At 40.2% G+C, this 23,103-nt stretch overlaps 1 protein-coding gene across 5 annotated transcripts in view; it reads right to left on the reverse strand.

Moving 5' to 3' along the window:
- HELZ (helicase with zinc finger) overlaps positions 1-23,103 on the reverse strand; it is a 181,622-nt gene that overhangs the window by 13,971 nt on the left and 144,548 nt on the right. For all 5 annotated transcript variants that reach the window (XM_059380533.1, XM_059380534.1, XM_059380536.1 and 2 more), the window contains 4 exons: positions 17,604-17,683; positions 12,619-13,189; positions 11,974-12,214; positions 10,246-10,762 (listed from right to left, as the gene is read on the reverse strand). In XM_059380533.1, coding sequence (XP_059236516.1) covers positions 10,246-10,762; positions 11,974-12,214; positions 12,619-13,189; positions 17,604-17,683 — 1,409 coding nt within the window. The remainder of the gene's footprint in view (positions 1-10,245; positions 10,763-11,973; positions 12,215-12,618; positions 13,190-17,603; positions 17,684-23,103) is intronic.

A 23,103-nucleotide genomic window follows, 5' to 3' on the forward strand; every position in this document is an offset into this window, starting at 1 on the left:
AAGTCCCTCGATATCTTGGTGCCTCCGTCTCCTTTAAAAAGGAGGAGTGAGAATAAATGCTCTTCAAGGCCTCAACTACTTTCAAAGTTCTGTTTTGTTTCTGAAAAGAGTCTTCAATAAATCAGAGTCCTTCTCAATGAGAATATATTGTAACTATTTTTTAAAGTAGGCTCCATGCCCAAAGTGAAGCCCAATGTGGGGCTTGAACTTAAACCCCTGAGATCAAGACCTGAGCTGAGATCAACAGTTGGATGCCCAACTGACTAAATCACCCAGGTGCTGCTTAAGTCTTTTTAATTAAAATGTTCAAACATAGGGGTGCCTGGGTGGCTTAGTCGGTTAAGCATCTGCCTTCCACTCAGGTCATGATTCTAGGATCCTGGGATCAAGCCCCAGATTGGGCTCCCTGCTCAGAGTGGAGCCCACTTCTCCCTCTCCAGCTCCGCCCGCCCCCCGCTTGTGTTCCTTCTCTCACTACCTTTCTCTGTCATAAATAAATAAAATCTTTAAAAAAAAAAAATGTCCACGAGCGCCTGGGTGGCTCAGTGGGTTAAAGCCTCTGCCTTCGGCTCAGGTCATAATCCCAGGGTCCTGGGATGGAGCCCCCCAGGGTCCTGGGATCGAGCTCTCTGCTAGGCAGGGAGCCTGCTTCCCTTCCTCTCTCTCTGCCTTTCTTTCCCTACTTGTGATCTCTCTCTCAGTCAAATAAATAAATAAAATCTTAAAAAAAAAAAAGTCCAAACATAATCCGTCAACAACTTTAACAACCATCAAGAATATGCTCTTATCTGCTAAAGCAGTTCAAATGTGATACCACATATAAGCGTATTTAAGTTATTTAAATCCAAAAACTATACAGCATGCTAACTGACTACAATAAAATGCATTCTGGGCAATGAGTTTAAAATTTCAGTTTTTCTCCCCCACAGAGGGACATTTCTATGAAATTTACATTGAAAGACAAGGACCCATAGCTACAAATTTCAGAGAAAGCTTCCTTGTCTGGGGAAAAAGAAAAAAAATTCCAACAGAGAATGTCCTTTGGATTTCCACCTATACTTGGGCCCTGTGGGCTAATTAAAGATATAAACCATACTTTCCCTCCCTTCGTCCTTATTTCTTGACCACATTTTGTTTCCTGTTGTTCTGCACTGTTCTCAGTTTCTTTCATGAAGACACTCTTCCTTCTACATCTGTCTCCTCCCAATCAGATTATTCCTTTACTTTTAGACGGCAGCCCAACCAATGTCCAACACTCTAGTTTCATATTAGAGTTCTTGGGTCTAAATAATTTCATTATTTATTGCTTAAAGGCTCATTTTATTCTGTCAGAGACCCTCGCTTCTCGGTTCGGCATCAACTCCACGTGCATTTGTGTTTACATTCTTGACGCTGAGCCGTGAAATCGTTCTGTTGCTAAACAAATGATCGTCATTTTCTAATAAGGCTGGTGCTGATATAGATCTTTCTAAATATCAAAATATAATGCTAAAATCTCAAAAGTATATGTATAAATAGATAACTGGGGGAAAGGTCACAACTAAGTTAATTAGTGCTCTATTTAGAATTATACTATCAAAGCTAATCACTAAGGAAGAGCTAAATGCTCTAGTGAAAATTCCAAGTGTCATTAACTATGGTGCCACGAACGTTCATTAAAATAGAACTTCTCATTTAAATGATTAGCTTTGATAATTTAAGCGTGAATAGAGGTCTAATTTATTAATCTGTTGATTAACTGTCTCTGTTATGTGCATCAGATGGCTTATTAGATACCATACATTAATGATCTATGAAGATGGCGCTATTACCACCCGGTTACACAACGTAAATCACAAGCTGTCCTCACCCACTTCTAAAGTCAGAACAGGCAGAATGTCCATCAGCCAAGAATAGAATCTTCAAGCCACATTTGTACAAGACTTGGTGCCAGAGAAGGGAACGTGAAGGCGTGGGGTAATCAGACAACATCAAAATCAAAACTACCGACTAACTTCAAAACCAGAGCTCTTTGAAGGAAAAAATGAAAACTAATAGATGAGTCGAAGGTGTCTTTGTTCAAAAACCAACACAGGGGCGCCTGGGTGGCTCAGTGGGTTAAGCTGCTGCCTTCAGCTCAGGTCATGATCTCAGGGTCCTGGGATCAAGTCCCGCATCCGGCTTTCTGCTCAGCAGGGAGCCTGCCTCCCTCTCTCTCTGCCTGCCTCTCCGTCTACTTGTGATCTCTCTCTGTCAAATAAATAAATAAAATCTTTAAAAAAAAAAACCAACACAGAAGACAAGAGATGTTTCAAAGCAGATTCATCACAGAGGCACACATGTCAGACATGTCTCAAATGGCATCGGTAAATGCAACTGACTGAACACTGGTCAAGGTGAGCGACTTACAGCATCTGTTCTCATCAGAAGGCCATCACAACAATACCACCGCTGCAACACAAAAGCATGCGGTTTCAAATTCTGAGAGTTTTCCAGCGAAGCTTTTAAAAAAGAATTTTCCACGCATTCCTCATAAGCACTTTTAACCACACTATTTCACGGTGCGGCACATCCTACCTGGCAACATTTGTTCTGTACCAGGATCAGTACTGCTGGTTCTATGTTAAATGAAAGTTTTCAATGTGATAAAACTAAGCCTGCTTAAGAAGAATGAGGATTTGTCCCTCAAGATACAGTAACTGGAACGTATAATGGGGGAAAAAAAGGGTTCCACTCATAATAAAAAACAAGGAACAATCAATGTAAATTTACCCGAGAGTGAAGCTGCTACTGAATTTTACAGTGGAACACTCAGAAAAGAAAAACGGAAGGGAGGGAAAGAGGCCGGGGGAGGGGGATTAAAATACTGAAGACTGTACCAATTCCTAAATGAGAGGTTTAAGAGATCTGTAAAGACAAAATTTCCCCTAATTTAAAGCTACACGTTTGATGTAATTAAAAACAAACAACAAAAAAAGAACAACCCAAGAGAGGTTTTTCTTTGGGTGTGGGGGGCTGTGTGGGGGGAGTAAGAGTTCACAAAGAGTTATGGTAGAAAAACCAATAAATAACTTCGTTCTTCTGCCCACCCCGGAAGCGGGGGGGGGGGGGGGGGAGCGGGGACGGACAACGCAGTAAGAGAGACTTTACACTATCAAATTAGAATACTACAAAGCCTTAAAAATTAAGAGTTCAATTCTGGTGCAGAAAAATAAATATAGCTAGATGAGGAGAAAAACTGAAAGTCTGGAAACAGATCTGAGTGTATACTGAAAAAGAGCGTCCTACTCAGGAGTTAAGTTATAAAGTTGTCATACAAAGTAGGAGATCTCATATAGAAAAAATTACCCTTGAAAAATTGTGAATCATGCCAAAATTATGAGAAATTGACCCCTTGCAAGCTCCGAAGCCAAGAATTATCTTGTATTGATTCTCTTTACATTCCGTCTCTCCCCACCCCCCACAGCGGTTAGCTGACATGCAAACATGATACAGTGCTATTATAAAAGAATTAGTATTGGACAAGAAAGCTACTATTCTCTTTAGTGACAATGCAGTAATTTAACGAGTATGAAGACAACTGGCTAAATATTCAGAGAAACATTAAATGATAATCCCAATTTATAATGAAATTTGAAATCAAACTGGAGCAACTCATCACTCTATTTCCAATCAGGAATGTCTGTTACCTGGCCCAGGGTAAGGGTGGCACCTCTGTCCTCTGTTCCCTTCTTTATCCCATCATCAGAAAGAACTAGAAGTGGGAGAGGGTGCTGGCACCACTGCCAGACCACAGTGCCCCAGCCTGGCTGAGGGCCAGGGCTTTGGCTGCATTCAAGCTAGGGAAGAAAACCTACTGCATTTAAGACAGCCCTAGATGAGAATACTCTAAAAATTTTAAGTAGCAAAAAATACTACAGAATAGGATCAAGATCCCATGTAAGCACCCTGGCCTGAAAGAAAGGCTTGATGGGGTAATAAAACTGAGCACAGAAATTAAGGGAAAAAATTGTTTCAACAATGTTTCAACAAATAATCACCTAATGTTCATTTTTATGAATGCTATGAAATAGCATGTTCATCTCTATGAATGCTATGAAAAGCCCAATGTTACAGTAGCTATCTTTGAATAGTAAATTAGATATGATATCTCTAGTTGCTACATTTTCCATGCTGAGCATGTACTTTGTCAAAAGAAAATGGAAATTATTATAAAAAAGAAAATACTAATGAAACAGAATGTGAAAAACCACCTCTGTTCAAGTTAACTGTTAAGCTAACATCTAGATGTTTTCATCTCACATAAGATTAATCAATTAAGGTTTCTAGCAATAGAAGAATTCACAGTACAGAAGGAAATAAGACATTTTTCTAAATCATTAATATAAGAAATTATTTTAAAAGGCCAGAAATAAAAACACCAAATATATAAACTATTCATTCTGCGAGATGATTCATGCAAAATCATTTTGTACCACATAACACACAGAAGTTATCGCAATGCACTTGAAAAAAAAGTCAAAATCTGTAATATGGTAGAAATAATATTTTCCTTGTCAAGGTATTCTTTTTCAGTGTTCCAAGTTAGTCATCTTTAAGAGAATCTTAGGCATCAAAATAAAGGTGACCAAATAGTTCTGCAAAAGTAATTTCACTCTAAGGACCCAGTGACAATTGAAGGTACTTACTCACACACAGCTAAACAGTAGTATCAAATGTTAAGAGCCTGAAGGTAAAAAGAACTTAAAATTCCAAAACTAAATAATACTTAAATACATCAAAGATTAAAGTACATTATTCAGTACTGAGTATTATACGGTAAAGTACAAATCTTTATAGAACCCTATAAAGCCTTTGGCACATTGTCTCCTCCACATATTATGAATTCATTTGGCAAGTTAAATAAATATCATCATAAGAGGGGCCCATGGGTGACTCAGCCAGTTAAGTGACTGCCTTCAGCTCAGGTTATGATCTCAGGGTCCTGCAATCAAGCCCCACATGGGGCTCCCTGCTCAGCGGGGAGTCTGCTTCTCCTTCTCCCTCTGCCCCTCCCCAGCGCTTGTATGTACATGTTCTCTTTCTCTCACAAATAAATAAAAATATAAAAAAAAAAAATCACAAGAGGCGGAGGTAAGTAATTCCAAAGCCCATCGCTCGATAAAGCAATGAAAAAATTGGCAAAACTGTCACCATCAACTTTCTTAAATTTGATAAATTAAAGCTTACAGCAACCAAGAGAGCAGTTCATCAAGAAAAATGGAAAATTCAGTAAGTATAGTGAGCTCTCTGGTATTTTAACTTACTCTGGTTCCCAAACCCTTCCCTCCAGCTCAATGGTGGCCTTGAATATAAGTAAGACCTGGCATTTCCAGCCCCAGGACCAGAGGGTGCAGAACAGGCTTCATTCTCAAAGACGTGTAATTCTTTGTTGTGACCTGGTGGTCCCTGGAAGACTGGCTCAAAAACCCTTGCCCTGTCTTGTCTGAGAACTCCACCAGCACTAAGAGGGCCGTATCAAAAACATTCATAGGCAAAGGTTTTAGCCACTGCTGCCTGACACAAAGGACTAACAGCTGGACAGAACAGCAGACTAACCAAAAGCTTCAGAGGAAAGGCGAGGAATGAGATGCTTAGGAAGTAAGGGCTTTCAGGAGCTCTGACACATCCCTGGGAATCTAAAAGGCCACACACATGCTGTGTACCTGCTCAGAAAAGACCTGAAAAGTTCCTACCTCTGGCTGATCTGGAGGCTCTGCGGAGGCAGGAAGCTAGGACTAAGGCGAAGATGTAACTGCCTGGCTGAGTGTGGGGGTTGCACCCAAATGCACACTCAGACACTTCTGCAAAAACTGGGCCATGTTTTTAGTCCTGGGCATTTAAGGGCATCTCTGCGTGATGATTAGTTGACCATGAAGCTAACAGCATAAAGACTTCAGAGGTGACACATGACAACCACAAACTTTAAAAAATTGGTTCAGGGGGCGCCTGGGTGGCTCAGTGGGTTAAAGTCTCTGCCTTTGGCTCGGGTCATGATCCCAGGGTCCTGGCATTGAGCCCTGCATCGGGCTGGGCTCTCTGCTCAGCAAGGAGCCTGCATCATCCCCCACCCCACCCCGCCTGCCTCTCTGCCTACTTGTGATCTCTGTCAAGTAAATAAATAAAATCTTTTTTTAAAAAATATTTTATTTATTTATTTGACAGACAGAGATCACAAGTAGGCAGAGAGGCAGGCAGGGAGAGAGAGGAGGAAACAAGCTCTCTGCAGAGAGCCTGATGTGGGGCTCGATCCCCGGACCCGGGGATCATGACCTGAGACAAAGGCAGAGGCTTTAACCCACTGAGCCACTCAGGTACCCCAATAATCAAAATATTTTTAAAAAATAATAAAAAATAAATATGTAATTGGTTCGGAATTTTTAATTAATTTACTATTATTTTTTATATTAGATCAGAGAAGTCACTAAACAAATGACAACCAAATCCAAAAACAAAAGAATGAGAAAAGAGATCACATGCAAACTGAAACAAAAAGAGCTGTGGGGCTACACAAACATCTGAAAAAAACATACTCAAGACAAAAACTGTTGTAAGAGAGAAAGGAAATCATGTAACGATAAAAATGCCAATCCGTCAAGAAGACCTAACAATTATAAACATGTATAAACCTAACCACAGAGCCCCAATATACATGAAGCATAAACTGACAGAACTGAAAGGGAGAAACAGAAGATTCAACATTAGTAGTTGAGAGATTTCAACACCCTACCTTCAGTAGTAGATATAAAATCTAGACAGAGAGAGATCCAAAGCAAACGGAAAATTTGAAAAATACAAACCAAACAGACCTAACACAACTATAGAACATTCCAACCAACAAGAACAAAATACTCGTGGTTTTCCAATGCACCTGAAACATTCTCCAGGAAAGACAGTATGTTGGACCATAAAACAAATCTCAATAAATTTTAATAGATTAAAATTACAGAAACTATATTCTCCAACCACAAAGGAATGAAATCAGAAATCAAAAACACAAGGAAATTTGAAAATCTCACCCTTGATATACTTGCTTTTCTCTAATTTACCAAATAAGTACTTTAAACATTATACTACAGTTCTGGCCAGGGCAATTAGGCAAGAAATAGAAAACACAACCAGATTAGAAAGGAAGAACAAAGATATATTTGCAGACATTTTCTTCTATACGAAAAAACAAACAAACAAAAAAATCCCAAGGTATCCACAAAAAATCTATTAGAGCTAATTAACAGTTCAGCAAATTTGCAGATATATAATAAGTATATAATTGTATTTCTGTACACTAGTAATGAACAATTCAAAACTGAAATTAAGAGAACAATTCTGTTTACAATTGCAGTTAAAAGAGTAAACTACTGGGGCGCCAGGGGGGCTCAGTGGGTTAAGCCACTGCCTTCGGCTCTGCTCAGCAGGGAGCCTGCTTCCTCCTCTCTCTCTGCCTGCCTCTCTGCCTGCTTGTCATCTCTTTCTGTCAAGTAAATAAATAAAATCTTTAAAAAAAAAAAAAAAAAGTAAACTACTTCAAGATAGAGGTGTGAGACTTATACTTGGACAATTACAAAATGCTGTTAAAGAAAAATTTTAAAGGACCTAAATAAATGTAAAGATATCCCATGTTCAGGTACCAGAAGGCTTAATGTTGTTAAGATGACAATAGTCTTCAACTTAATCTACAGATTTAAAGCAATCTCTCTTAAAATTCCAGCTGGTTTTGGGGTTTTTTTTTGGCAGAAATTTACAAACTGATCCTAAATTTCATATAGAAATTCAAGAGACCCAGAACAGTCAAAACAATCTTGAAAAAGAACAAAGTACAACACCATACTTCCAAATACAAAACTCACTACAAAGATATAGTATACAAGATAGTGCAGTAGAGAATAAGGACATCGACAATAATGAACAAATTGAAAGCCTACAAGTAATCCCAAACATCTATGGTTAACTGATTTTTGACAAGGTTGCCATGACCATTCAATGGACAAAAAGTCTTTTCGATAACTGGTGCTGAGAAAACTGGATAACCAACATGCAAAATAATGGATCTGTCATCACCTTATATAACACACAAGAACTAACTCAAAAAGGGTCAAAGAACTCAATGTAAAAACTAAAACTATAAAATTAAGGAAGGTAGACATACATCTCCATGAGTTTGGATTAGGCAACAGTTTCTCAGGTATGACATCAAAACCACAGTAACAAGAACAGCAACAATGACAAAGAACAGATAAATTGGACTTTTCCCAACTAAAAACTTTTGTGTATAAAAGGATACTATTAAGAAGTGAAAAGACAAGCTTACCGAAGGAGAAAATACGGCAAATCTTATGTGTGATAAGAATCAAGTACCCAGAAGGTATTTAGAACCTCTTACAAAGCTCTGTAACAAAAAGGCAACCAACCATTTTTTTTTAAACGGGTAAAGGATTTGAATGTACATTTCTGCAAAGAAGATACACATACGGTGACGCTCAGCATCATTAGTCCTTAGAGAAATGCATATCAGAGCCACAGAGATAGAACTATACACCCACCTAATAGCTATCTTTTTTTGTTTTAAAAAGGAGATACTGGAACCCTCATACATCACTACTGGGAATGTAAAAATGGTACAAGGCCCTGTGGAAAACAGCCTGACATCTCCTCAAACATAGAGTTACCAGACAACCCAGGAATTCTAGGTACATAAATAAAAGAACAAAAAAATAAGCTTTCACACAAAAACTTGTTCGGTAGCACTACTCATAATAGCAAAATAACAGAAACAAATCAAATATCCATCAATCGATGAAGAGATAAACAAATGGTGGCAAATCCATCAGTGGAATATAACTCAGGCGTGGAAAGGAATGAAGTACTGACACGTGCTACAATGGGCACGAGCTTCAAAAACATACTAAAGGGAAAAGCCAGACTCAGAAGGCCACATTTTGGATGATTCCAGTTATATAAAATGTCTCCACAGAGACAGACAGTAGATTATGAGTTACTAGGGATGGGAGGCAGAGGGAGGATTAGGGAGCCACTACTTAACAGTTAGAGGCTTCTCTCTGGGTGACAACAATGATCTGGAATTAAGAGAGCAGCTACACGACATTGTATAAGTATTAAAACCCACTAAATAGTACCTTAAAATGATCGCTTACAATTTGTATTAGGAGCCCAAGGTGGCAGGTAAGTTGTTTGCATAACAGTTATTAAACCAGATGAGCCAAACAATACCTACTGGAACTACTTAAACAAATTACCTCCAAAACTCTACAAATAAGATACAGAACCATCCCTATCAAAACCTGACTTTTTAATCAGCAGGTACAGCAGAAAAATCTGCAAAACACAAGAATTATTTTTAAAAGCCTTTAGAAATCAACAAGGGAACAGCCAAAATAAAGCTAATGTCAAAAAGATATCTTTCACGTATCAAAGTTGTAAATGTTTACCCTATTTTAATAAGTAGACATGTGCGATTGACAAGGACCACAACCAGCTTTCCACATTCCCATCTTTAATCACTGCAAACTTAAGGGGACCAGCTAGACAACATGTTTATAGTCTACATCAGTGGTACCATTTTGAAAGATTTATACCTGGGATTAGTAGGATTTTCATATCAGTGAAGGTCCATATAGATGCTCCCTAGAAATACCTAACTATTTTAAGATAAAAATCCAGTTTACCTTAAAATGCCTAGTTGAGCAGAGTGGATTCCACGTTAAATACACTGCCCATTCTGACACTCGGGAATCAGTACTAACACGTCTCAACTGCCCCAGGTTAAGTGAGAAAGCACCAGAGTGAGTGCCAGGAGAAGCACCGCACTAGGAATTCACCCCTGGCTGAAAAAGCCAGCGTCTACTTAAGGCTTAATTAACACATTTATAACTGACAAATGTAACTTAAGTAAAAAGACCAATCACCAGAAACCATTTGCCCAGATTAGACTGATCAAAAAGCTGCCTCCTCAGGTCAATCAGATGTTGAATGTTCTAAAACAGCAACAAAAGAATCTAAGGGGCATGTTTCAACAATAATGACGATTCTACAAAGCCTGAAATACCACAATAAAAGGACAAATTAAAATAAATTCCAAGAAAAGATTATCTTGAAAAGACTTTTAAATTCAGTAAGACCTGTTCACCATGCTCATCAAATCAATATATACGATTACTTTTCACAAAAATTTAATCCCAAAAGGAAAAAAAGGAAAAGAAAGATATTTACCTCTTCTAAGCTAGGGAGCGAAGAAGAAGATACTGTTCGAGATGACAATGGGTGAAATGGCTCTTGACCAATAGCATGTTGATGATTCTGTATTTGTACAAAAGGGTTTTGCGGTGGCCTGTGCGGCAATGGAGGTAGGCCATAGGGAAAACCCGGCCCCATTAGGTGATTCTGTTGTAAGTTAGCAAAAGTCCATGCTCCGTCAGGTGCCAGGTATTTCAAGGGAGGAGGGGCAAGGTGTTCAGATGGCAACGAGAAAGGCGAGCTGAATATCTGGGGCGGTAGGCGCTGTGGAAATGCTGGGTTGCTGGCTACTTCAAGGTCTCTGCTGTTGTCATTAAAGTTAGAAAAGTGGCTACTGTGGTCTGTGCTGGATGGGGGAGATGGGACTGCTGGTGGGCTCCTAGTCTGAATTTGTCTATATTGCAAAAGTCTTGATTGAGGTGGTGGCATTTCAGCTAGTTCCCGTGTTTCACTTTGATCACGATTAGACAGTTCTCTGATTAAGTCTTGAAACCTACATAAAGACGATGAAATATGAGGAAAAGAAAACAAAAAAGCTCTGTCACATCAAGGAGAGCTTTAGTCAACTACACATGTTAATTTTTACAGACAAAATCAGAATACTTCGTTAGAATTAACATTAATTAATCTCAAAAGTGAGCATCAAAGGGCAGTTGGGTGGCTCATTTGGTCGGACTCTTTCCTGGTTTCAGCTCAGGATCAAGCCCCATGTTGGGCTCCACGCTCAGTGTGGAGTCTGCTTGTCCCTCTCCCTCTGCTTCTCCGCCTCGCTTGCACATGTAGGCTCTCTCTATCTTTCAAATAAATAAATAAAGTCTTCAAAGAAAAAAAAAAAAAAGTGATCATTAACAGGCAATAGATGCTGAGTGGGAGGCACTAAATATGTCCAAGTACCTGATTTCTTTCTTTTCCCTTGGCATTAAAAACTGTCCTTGTCTCAGGCACCTGGGTGGCTCAGTCGGTTAAACAACCACCATCGGCTCAGGTCATGATCCTGGGGTCCTGGGAGTCCCGCATCAGGCTCCCTGCTTAGCAGAAAGTCTGCTTCTTCCTCTGCCACTCCCTGCCTCTTGCTTGCTCTCTCTCTCATTCTCTTTCAAATAAATAAACAAAGTCTTAAAAAAAAAAATTGTCCTTGCGTCTACATGTCTTTGATAACTGGCGGTTACAAAAAGTCACCATTGTGGTGGGCCTTGTTCAGAGGGATCAGGAAACACTTCACTGCAGTCACATGACACTGCCCATAAAAACAAGTTTGCACTAAGGACTGAACACTCATAAACGTTTACAGTTAAAAAAGACAGAATTCTGTGCAGGCAGGGGAAAAAAACTGATGACAAACTTCTCATTTTTAACATTTTAACTTACTTCTGTGTCCATTCACGTATGACTACTGAGTAGGAAAAACATACAGCGACGGTCTATTTTTCTCAGGAGAGCCACAAAGCAAGGGGCCACATTAATTTTCAATCCACAACGGACTGTCCATACACAGATTTGCCCCAGTTACTTCTAAACGATTCCCTATCTTTTAGAATCAATCATTAGAACTGTGTACCATGTGCCTAGAAGGCCAGCATCCAGCATCTTTGGGACAATATCCCAATTTGAGGCTAAAAGGACGACACCCAAGGAAGAACACAGTGTGTGGGAGGAGGGAACGTGGGCCATGCTTCCGAGGCTATGTTTACTCTGCGGAAGTACCTGGAGTCTGTGGTTTCTGCTTCATCTTCGGCACTGCTGGGGAGCTTCCACTCTGCTCTCACGGGGGGCTGATGCAATCCAATGGGCGTCTGAGGAAGGTGCTGGAGGTGCGGATGCGGGCGGTGATGGTGCGGGTACGGAATACTGCCCTGACTGAGATAGGCGTGATGCTCATTCCACTGCTGGAACCGCACTTGCTGCTGCCTTAGTGTTTCTAGCGCTACACTCCCGTGCATACGATCTGCAAGATATTTGGGAAGAGTTTAAATTTTCACGCCTTTGGGGTTTCGGGTTCATTTGGGGTTTCAAGCTACTCAAGTGTTTTTACAACCAGATTTTCTTCACAGAGACAAAGAAATGCCCACCATTTTGGGTATTTCCTAAATTTGCCCGTAACTAAGGTCATGGTAATGGTGGCGAGGTTCTTCCTTACCTACGTGATCCCGGAGACTGGCATCACCTGGATGCTTGACAGCAAACAGCGTTTGGAACAAGGTTCTGCCTGTCACACTAAGCGACTGATTTTTGCTGCCACTGTTTGAAGAACTGAATCAATCCTGACCCAAATTAATATTGCACAGTACATGCAAATTGAAGGAAATAATCTCTGACTTTGTCACGTCCCGCAGTGACAGGAGAACTTACCTAAAGCCTCCCCTACAGGCAATCCTGGGGGGTTCTCATCAGTGAAGTTACTCAGATGTGACGGAAGGAGGGGGCCGGGCTGTGCGATGGCTCGCAGAGGACCATGGCCTTCCTGCAGCATGGGAGGCGGCTGCTGCTCAGGGATCACAGCCTCTGCGGGTGGGGACTGCGGGCGGTGAGACACGGCGCTATTAAAGAAAGCGCTGTTGGGTCCTGCCTGATAGGCAGGAGAAAGCTGAGGCGGCGGCTGCGGAGTCAGCTGGTTCAGCGGATTCGGCGGCGGGACTACCTGATTTGGCTGGGGTGGCATCTGATTTGGTTGTTCAGGCAAATTACTCTGCTGCTGATTTAGCAGGGCGTGCTGCTGCGGAATCGGAAACGGTGGTCTGGGTAGCTGGGGAAGGGGATGAAAATGACGACTGGGGATGGCATACTGTGCATGGGGAGCCGGGAGAGGAAGATTTATGTGTCTCGGGTTGAGATTATCTTTGCGATGAAATTTGGTATTGGGATAAACAACACCAGGACGCGACTCAGGACTTCTGTTCTGTGGATTTGATTCCAAATCAATCTAGAAAAAAATAAGAAGTCTTTCTTAACTATGGAAGATCTGGGTCCTGTGGCTCTCCACCTTTCCACCCCTAGCACATCTACAGGGTAGGAAAGATTGTTACCAGTCACAGCTCAGAGCAGGGGCCCAATCACCTTCTGACAATCAAGTGAGGGAATAAATATTTTTTAAATTAGAAAAGATGAAACAGGAAAAAAAAAAAAGCATATTATATTTGAGTCATAAGAAGAGATATTGCCATCTTATTAACATACCCACTTCCATTCTTTTAAAAAACATTATTTTTAATTTCACACTTTCTTCCTTGGAAAGATAACCTTCATTCAAATGTGTACTTTCCTTTCAATTTTATTGTTTTTATACATCTCTCTCTTCAAATATATCTGTATTAATTTTAAAAAGACTTCTCTCAATTTAAACAACTGTGAAGTGAACAAATAAGTAAGTACTTTATCATCACCTTTGTATAACCAGTTTGATTGTCAATTCTTGCCATGTGGTACTGACATTTATTCTTTCAACAAAGATTTACTGAGAGCCTACCCAGGGCACTCAACCTTGTGCTGGAGATTAAGAAGGCAGTAAGAGGACTTAGTTTGTACCCTCAAGAGCTTATAGCAAAGGCTGGCAAATGATGGCCCCCCAGGCCATTTCCAGCCCACCAGATTTCTGCAGTGAAAGTTTTGCTGGAACACAGCCACCCCCATTTGCTGACGTACAGTCTATGGCCGCTTTCTCTCCACAGTGGCAGAGCTGAGACCGCCACAAAAACCATACGGCCACAAAGCCTGAAGATGTACTATCTGGCCTTTTGCAGGAAAAGTTTGCAAAGCCCAGGCTTGGAGTCTGGTAGAAGATACCCACAAGTAAACACAAAAGTAGAGGTGTTCACGAAAGGATGTGATCGGAGATCCTAGTGCCTGAGACAATGAGAGGTGGTGTCACAAAGGCTATGGCGTTTGAATTGAGTCTTGCACAGAGAGCTGGAATTTACCCATGAGGGAAGGACACTCTAGGTAAAGGCAACAGCTTAACCAAGGAGAGGGGGAAGGAGAAAAATATGGCAGATTTAAGGAGCACGAGAAGCTTTGTGTACACACAGAGCTACAACTTCACTTGTTAAGATGTGAGTTTTCCCCTTCCTGACATCAGATAAAACTGCTAGAGCCCAATTACATAAGACCCTGAATGATTCAGTGCTGAGAATAAACATTTTTAATCCTATATGTAAACTGTGGTAAGCTACCAAAGATTTGTAAGCCAGGGAGTGCTGTCATCCTTCTAAAACCTAAGTTTGATCGTAAGTGGTGACACTGTGGAAACTGAAATATAAGGTGGGAAGAAGCAATTTTTCTTTCCCATCTCTGTCCAAACACTCAATGAGCTGCTCTGGTATATCAATCTCCTTCTAGGTTTCAGGGTGGAAAATCGTCACTGGGGACTGCAGAGGACTTGCCTCCCCAAAGGCTCTCAAGCTGAACACGGAATTGACCGCTGTCAAGAACCCAGAACAAGCAGCTTGTTCCTGAATCGCCCCTGAGGTGCCCCTGGCAACCAAGCGATCACACCAATGGCGGAGATGAGCCCATCATGCCTCCAGGGCCTTTTCATCTCTCATCACTAGCTCCCATGGACTGCCACTGAATTTGGCCAATAAGGTCCTTAAGATGACTGGGTGTATAGAAACTGTCTAGAAAATGAAATGAGAAGAATGACAATTCCATCCCAGTCTTCCTGAGCCGCTGCAGTGCCTGCTCTCTGAATGTCTCAGAGCCCGTTACCCACAGTGACATTATAAACATGGAGGTCTTCAATAATGAGTTGTCATTAATCTACAATGACCTGAGATTTGAGCTTCATATATTAATTCATTACACTTTATCTGCAAAATAAGGAAAAAAAAAGTTTCAGAACCTACTTAAGGCTCTTTACAAACAAACGCTGTCCCCCATAAATCTTCATCTTTTTGATGACTGATGCTGCATTTAGCTGGGATATGCATCTTTCTATAAGATACTGTTAGAAAGCTTACTCAGATCACGTTGGGGAGATCGTGATTAGATGTCAAGGTTGTTTGTGGATAAGCTGCCTCCTTCACTTCTGACTCTGACATGGACCAGAAGCTAGGCCGGTCACAGAAGCTTAAATCAAGACTGTGCTACTCGGTGGGGCGCCTGAGTGGCTCAGTCGGTTAAGCTGCCAACTCCTGATTTCAGTTCAGGTCACGATCTCAGGTTTCCGGGAGCCAGCCCCTACTTGGGCTCCCCACTCAGCTGGGAGCCTGCTTGTCCCTCTCCTTCTGACCCCCCCCCAAAATAAATAAATAAATCTGTAAAAAGAAAATACAAAGACTATGATACTCGGGGCGCCGAGTCGCTCAGCCAGTTGGGCATCTGACTCTTGGTTTTGGCTTAGGTCGTAATCTCAGGGGCATGGGACCCAGCCCCACATTGGGCTCTGTGCTCAGCACAGAGTCTGCTTGTCCCTCTTCCTTGGCTCTTCCCCCTGTGTGCTCTCTGCCTCTCTCTCTAATGAACAAAATCTTAAAAAAATAATAATAATAAATGAACACACTGTGCTGCTCTATGCTACTACAGTGGGCTAAGCAGCATAGAGGGCTGTACTGGCTGAAGGAGCCTGAGAATTAGATTACTACCAGAATTACATTATCTTCCATCACTTCCCTCTCAATACTGAGACACTGAGTCAAGGAGAGCTAGGAAGTGGCTTGCCCCAAGGCCCTAGGACAAAGCATCAGTATGAAAAGAAAATCAAACACATCTACCAGGTTGCCTAGTTCCTGAACAGGGAAAGATCACGAGAAATTTTAAAAGAAGGACACAAGAGACACTTGGCTACCTGGGCTTCGGTTGCTCTCATGGCACCCAAGGCTCCTGTGGGAGACTGCGTCCTACACTACCTCCGACCACAAGGGCTGCCCCAGCATCCTCCCTGCCGCCTGGTCTCTCCCTGCGTCCCTTCCACACACACAGAACCTCCGCTGGACGGCAGCTCCACTCGGACTCTGCAGGAAGTGCCACTGGCTGCCTCATCTGTACTCCTCCGGCAGGCACTAAGTCTTCTCAGTTGTAGAAACTGTGAGTCAGAGCTGCTGATGGGACATAAGTCACTGAACATAGAGAACCGTAGCTTAAAGCCAGCTGAAGTTGGAAATACAGATTTGGAAGTCATTATCATGCAGCAGAGATTTAAAACCATGGAACTGACCTAGCTTATAGTGAGGAATCATAGAGTGCAGAGACGTGTAGGACAGTGACAGAACCCTGGGAAACCCCAACATAAGGACTAGGGACAGATGGGAAGGGGGCGGGCAGGAACTTAGAAAAGAGACAGGTCATGTTAGAGTTGTGAAAAGTAGAAATGCATGTCAAGGAAACCAAAAGAAACAAGATGGTCAAGAAGAAAGAAGCAGGAAATAGTAACAAATACCGCAGAAAAGACAAGTAAGACTACAGCTTAAGTGGGTTCCTAAGAGTTGGTCACCCGAGGGGAACCTGGATGGCTCAGTCGGTTAAGCATCTGCTTCAGCTCGGGTCATGATTCCACAGACCCAGGACTGCGCCCCACATCAGGCTCCCTGTTCAGCTGGGAGTCTGCCTTTCTCTTCCCCTCACTCCACTTGTGCGCGCTCTCTCTCTCTTTTTCTCTCTCTCAAATAAATAAATAAGATCTTAGAGATTTCCAGTGGCACTAATTCAACCAATGGTTTGATTGTCCCTAATTCATTCACAAGCACAGAAGCAAGGAGAGTAGAAGAATGGGTGGGTAAAGAGTTTAGGATTAGTGATGACATGAATAAGTCATGGGTATAAAAGATACAGCATAGGGAATATAATCAGTGGTATTATAATAGCGTTGTACAGTGACAGATGTAATTGCACTATGAAGAGTAAGCAGAACATACAGACTCAGTGAATCACTATGTTGTACACCTGAAATGAATGTGACATTGTGTGTCAACTATACTTCATTTAAAAAAGTTAAGGAGTTACACAGCAGGTGTACTGAGAGGACAAGATAAGCTAAAGCTACTTAAGGAAGTGAAGTCTTCCTTCTTCACTGTAACAACTCTTTGCATGCTGAGATTATTTTCAATGACACATCTGCAAGCTGTGTCTTCACTTAGTACTTTGTCACGGAAAGACTCTAAATTCAAGTCTATCACTGAATAACACAATTTGAGGAAGGTATACAAATAAATCAGATAAAGTAGCCACAAAGAAAAGGTCAAGGGAGAGAGGCATGACACAACCCACCAGATCCTCATGAAACAATAAACATAAAAGACACACATAAAAAGATAGAAAATTTTCTTTAAAACATTAAGATTCCAAGGTGATCAATCAGACTAAATCCATTAGGACAATGCATTCACCAAATGTAAGCAGCATACCTGTTTTGATTCTGTAGGCTTTTTCTCTGGTGTTCGAATCTTATTAATTTCAGCTCCAGGATTATTTGTATCACTTTTACCTAAGAAAATATTTTAAAATTCTTATAAATTGTTTCCAATGGATGTTACATTTCCAGTGACTAACAATTATTAGACAGAAGCAGAATATTTTGAACATTGTTCACCCATTACTTCGATTTATACTACTGCTTGAGATTTGCTTTCTCTAAAGTTTCAGAGTTGCAGTTTCCCTGCAAGAAAGAAAATTTATAATTAAAGCAAACCTCATTGTCAAAACAAAAGCGTAAATAAAGGAATAACCTTAAAACATGAAATAACTTCAAAGATAACTGTCCATTCTCCAGGAATTCGGAGCCTGTTTTCTTAAACTGGATGCACAAAAGGCATTGGCTTCTTGCCTGTTTATAAAGGCTCAATGCTTTGGTCATTCACAAATGCAATTAAGCAAAATCCAAATAATATGCCAACCCAATTGAACAGAGGAATCTAAATGAACAGATATTCTGAAAGGGATGTAGTTATATTGCTTAAAAGTAATAGAGAGCAAATTAAATACAAGTGGATGATAAATAGTAAAGGAAGCAAATTAAGATTTTTTTTCTATTTTTTTAAATTAACATATAATGTAGTATTTGCCCCAGGGGTACAGGTCTATGAATCACCAGGTTTACACACTTCACAGCACTCACCAGAGCACATACCCTCCACAATGTCCATAACCCAACCACCCTCTCCCTACCCACCTCCCCGTGGCAACCCTCAGTTTATTTTGTGAGATTAAGAGTCTCATGGTTTGTCTCCCTCCCGATCCCATCTTGTTTTTTTTTTCCTTCCCTACCCCCCAAAACCGCCACTTTGCCTCTCAAATTCCTCATATCAGGGAGATCATATGATAATGGTCTTTCTCTGAAGATTTTTTTAAGAATCACAATTATAATAGAATTAAATAAATTTCATACACGTGAAAGGATCTTGTTTTTCTTTTTTTAATATTTTATTTATTTATTTGAGAGAGACAGAGAGAGCGAGTGAGCAAGGGGAGGAGCACAGGGAGAGGAACTAATGTAGACTCTGAGCTGAGCACGGAGCCTGATACAAGGTTCAATCCCAGGACCCTGAGATCTTGACCTGAGCCGTAATCAAGTCGGATGCTTAACCGACAGCCATCCAGGCACCCCACACATGTAAAAGGATTTTAATCTTAAGAATTAACTGCTGAATATTTTAAATTCCTTGAAAAAAACTCCCTGATTTGAGTTCTTGGTTAAAAACACTTTTATGGGCAAGAGCGCCTGGGTGCCTTAGTCATTGGGCATCTGCCTTCAGCTCATGACCCCAGGGTCCTGGGATCGAGCCTGCGTCAGGCTCCCTGCTCAGTGGGAAGCCTGCTTCTCCCTCTTCCACTCCCCCTGCTTATGTTCCCTCTCTCACTGTGTCTCCCTCTGTCAAATAAATAAATAAAATCTTAAAAAAAAAACAAAAACACTTTTATGGGGCACCTGGGTGGCTCAGTTGGTTAACTATCCAACTCTTGTTATCAGTTCAGGTCTTGATCTCAGGGTCATGAGTTCAAGCCCTGCATGGGGCTCCACACTGGGCATGAAGTCTACTTATAAATATATACATACATACATACATATATACATCACTCTTTTAGAAAAGCCACTAGAAATTTATAAAATGAATTATCATGCCAGAATATGCTTACTACTAAACTTCAAGAAATGAAAACTACAATGTCTGAGATATACACTGGATGGAACTAGCAGATTAGACACTGTAGAATAAAAATTTAGTGATCTTGAGGCATATGCAACAGAAACCACACAAAACGAAAAAAGAAAAAGAGAAAAAAAAGGAAAGTGCATCCACGAACCGTGGGGAAACTTTTATCAGTCTAATATTTGAGTAGTTGGAATTCCTGAGGAAGCCAGGAGGAGATGAGACACAAAATATCTTAAGAAATAAAGGTCAAAATTTTCCAAACTTGATGAAAACTACAAATCCACAGATCTAAGAAGTTCTACAAAACCCCAAACTCAAGAGGCATAAAGAAAAAGGAATGTTAAGAAAAGTCCTTCATGGGGCGCCTGGGTGGCTCAGTCGTTAAGTGTCTGCCTTCGGCTCAGGTCATGATCCCAGAGTCCCGGGATCAAGCCCCGCATCAGGCTCCCTGCTCAGTGCAGAGCCTGCTTCTCCCTCTCCCACTGCTGCTCTGCCTGCTTGTGCTCTCGCTTTCTCTGTCAAATAAATAAATAAAATCTTAAAAAAAGAAAAGAAAAGCCCTTCAGGCATAAGGAAAATTCTATCAAATGAAAACATGAATATACAGAAAAAAACAGATTACCAGAAATGCTACCTACATGGATAGATATAAAAAATTACTGTTCTTTAAAACTCTTTAAAAAGATACTTGGCCCTTTAAATAAAAATAATAACAATGTTGGGCTTATAACGTATGTAAAAGTAAAATGCATGACAATAATATCATAGAAGCCAGGAGAGGAAAAACTAAAATATTATAGGGTTCTTTTACTGTACATGAAGTGGTAAAATATACATCAGAAAGAACATAAATTACACTGTGAGAAGTTAAAGATGTATACTATAAACTGTAAACCAAATACTAAAATAATAAAGGGTTATAGCTAATAATCCAAAAAAGGAGATAAAGTGGAATAAAAAAAATATTCAACTAATCCAAAGAAGGCAGGAAAAAAGTCAAGGAGAAATAAAAAACAGATTGGACAAATTAAAAATAGCAAGATGATGAAATTAAGGCTAACTATGTAATCACATACAGTACAAATGGTCTAAACACCCCAATTAAAACAGAGATCGTTACATTGGACTAACAGCCAAACCATATGCCCTCTAAAATAAACACACTGTAGAGACACCTGGGCGGCTCTGTGGGCTTAGCACTCAACTCCTGGTTTTGGCTCAGGTCATTATCTCAGCATCTCAGGATCGTGGGACCGAGCCTCACATAGGGCTCCACGCTCGGATGGGAGTCTGCCTAGGATTCTCTCTCTCTCTCTCTCCTCGCCCCACCCCACCTCTCTCTCTCTCTCTCAAATAAGTAAATCTTTAAAAAATAAATAAATAAAATAAATGCACTTTAATGATTTTATGTATTTGAGAGAGACTGAGCATGCATGAGAGAAAGACAAGGAGAGGGAAAAAATCCTAATCTCAAACAGGCTCTCAACTGAGTGTAGAGCCTGAAGCCGGGCTCAATCCCGTGACCCTGAGATCATGACCTGAGCCAAAAGCAAGAGTCAGAAGTTTAATCAACTAAGCCACCCAGGTGCCCCCAAAATGCACTTTAAATATAAAGACACAAAGAGATTAAAAGTAATGGGTAAAAAAAAGAAAGAAAAGAGAAAAAAGGTCAAAAAAGATATACCATGACATCACTAGCCAAAAGAAAGCTAAAGTGATTACATTAGATATTAAGCAAAGTAGATCACAGAGCAAAGACTATTACCAGGGATAAAGGAAGTCATTCCAAAATCACAAGAGTTAATTAATCAAGAGCATATAATCCTAAATGTTGATGCTCCTAATAGGAGAACTTCAAAATTAATCAAGCAAGACTTAAAGAAAAAAGAGACAAATGCCAACTGTCCTTGGAGATTTCAATATTCTCCTCTCACACGTATTTTTTTAAAAGCAGACAGAAAATCAGCAAGAATATAGTAGATCTACACAATTCTATCAATCAACTTGACCTAAGTAACATTTACAGAGCACTCCATTCTTCTCAAGTAAACATGGAATATTTGCAAAGATACACCAAATCATGGGCCATAAAACAAATCTCACTAAATAAGAGTTTGAGTCATACAAAATATGTTTTCTTATCACAATGGAATTAATGTAGAAATCAGTAACATAAAAATTCTTAGACGATCCCTAGTAATTGGAAACTAAAACTCCCCTTTCTAAATATTCCATCGACCTAATTTCAAGTGAAATTAGAAAGTGTATGCAACTGATGAAAATAGATCAGAATTTGTGGGATACACTACTAAGGAGGAAAATTGTAACCCTAAATACCTATATTAATTTAAGCTTTCACTCTAACAAAGTATGTGCAAGAGTCTTATACCGAAAACTTTAAAAAAAAAAAAAAAGGCTCAATACTGTTAAGATATCAATCCTCCCTAAACTGATCTACAAATCAACACAGTCCCAATCAAAATCCCAGGAGGGTGTTTTTGAAACTGAGAAGCTGATTCTAAAATGTATGTGGAAATGCAAAGCAGCTGGAATAGAGTTTTTTTTGGAAAGGGACAGGGCTCGAAAACTCATAGTACCTACTGTCAAGGCTTTCATAAAGCTACAGGAATCAAGACAGCACATCTGGCATACACATAAACACATGCAGCAACAGAACAGAATAGAGACTTAATATATGTGGTCAAATGGTTTTCAACAAAGCCACTGCATTTAGCGGAGGAAGGACAGTGTTTTCAACAAATGGTGCTATATATACATATACACACACACACACAGAAACAAAAACAAAAACAAAAGCCTCAATTCTTACCTCACACCATATAAAACTTAATTCAAAATGGACCTAAGTGGGGCACATGGGTGGCTCGGTGGGTTAAAGCCTCTGCCTTCAGCTTGGGTCATGATCCCAGGGTCCTGGGATCGAGCCCCGAGTCAGGCTCTCTGTTCTGTAAGGAGCCTGCTTCCCTTCCTCTCTCTCTGCCTGCCTCTCTGCCTGCTTGTGATCTCTGTTTGCCAAATAAATAAATAAATAAATAAATAAATAGGACCTAAGTGATAGCTAAAACTATGAAGCTTTTAGGGGGAAAAATAAATAAATAAATAAAACAAAACATAGATCAAAGAAATTTAGACACCACACCAAACATATGGCTCAAAGAAGAAAATAAATGATCAACTGAATTTTATCAAAAGTAGAATCTTATAATCTGTGAAAGATACTGTTAATGAAAAGGCAAGCCATATCCTCAGAGAAAGTATTTTCAAAACATGTACCTAATTAAAGATTTGTGTCCAGAAGGTATAAAGAACTCTTACAACTTCATAAAACAAACTAATAAAAAAGGTGGGCAAAAATACGAATGAGAGATCTACTTCATGAGACACTTCATGAGAGATATACAGAGGGCAAATAAGTCCAATGAAAAGATATTCAACAATATTCGTCATTAGGAACATGCAAACTAATACTATGATCAGATACTATCAGATACCGACTAGCAAGGGTAAAATTAAAAAGACTGACACCACCAAGTGCTGATGAGAATGTGGAACGGCTGGAAATCTCATACATTACTAGCTGAGATAAAAAATGGATTAGCCACTTGGAAAACAGCATGGCAGTGTCTTATAAAGTCACCCATGTGTTTATAATATGCTTAGCAATATTATTCCTGGGTATACACCCAAGAGAAATGAAAACCATATGTTCATACATGTATTCATAGCAGCTTTA

Source organism: Mustela nigripes, chromosome 16 (assembly GCF_022355385.1).
Source record: "Mustela nigripes isolate SB6536 chromosome 16, MUSNIG.SB6536, whole genome shotgun sequence".
NCBI lineage: Eukaryota > Metazoa > Chordata > Mammalia > Carnivora > Mustelidae > Mustela > Mustela nigripes.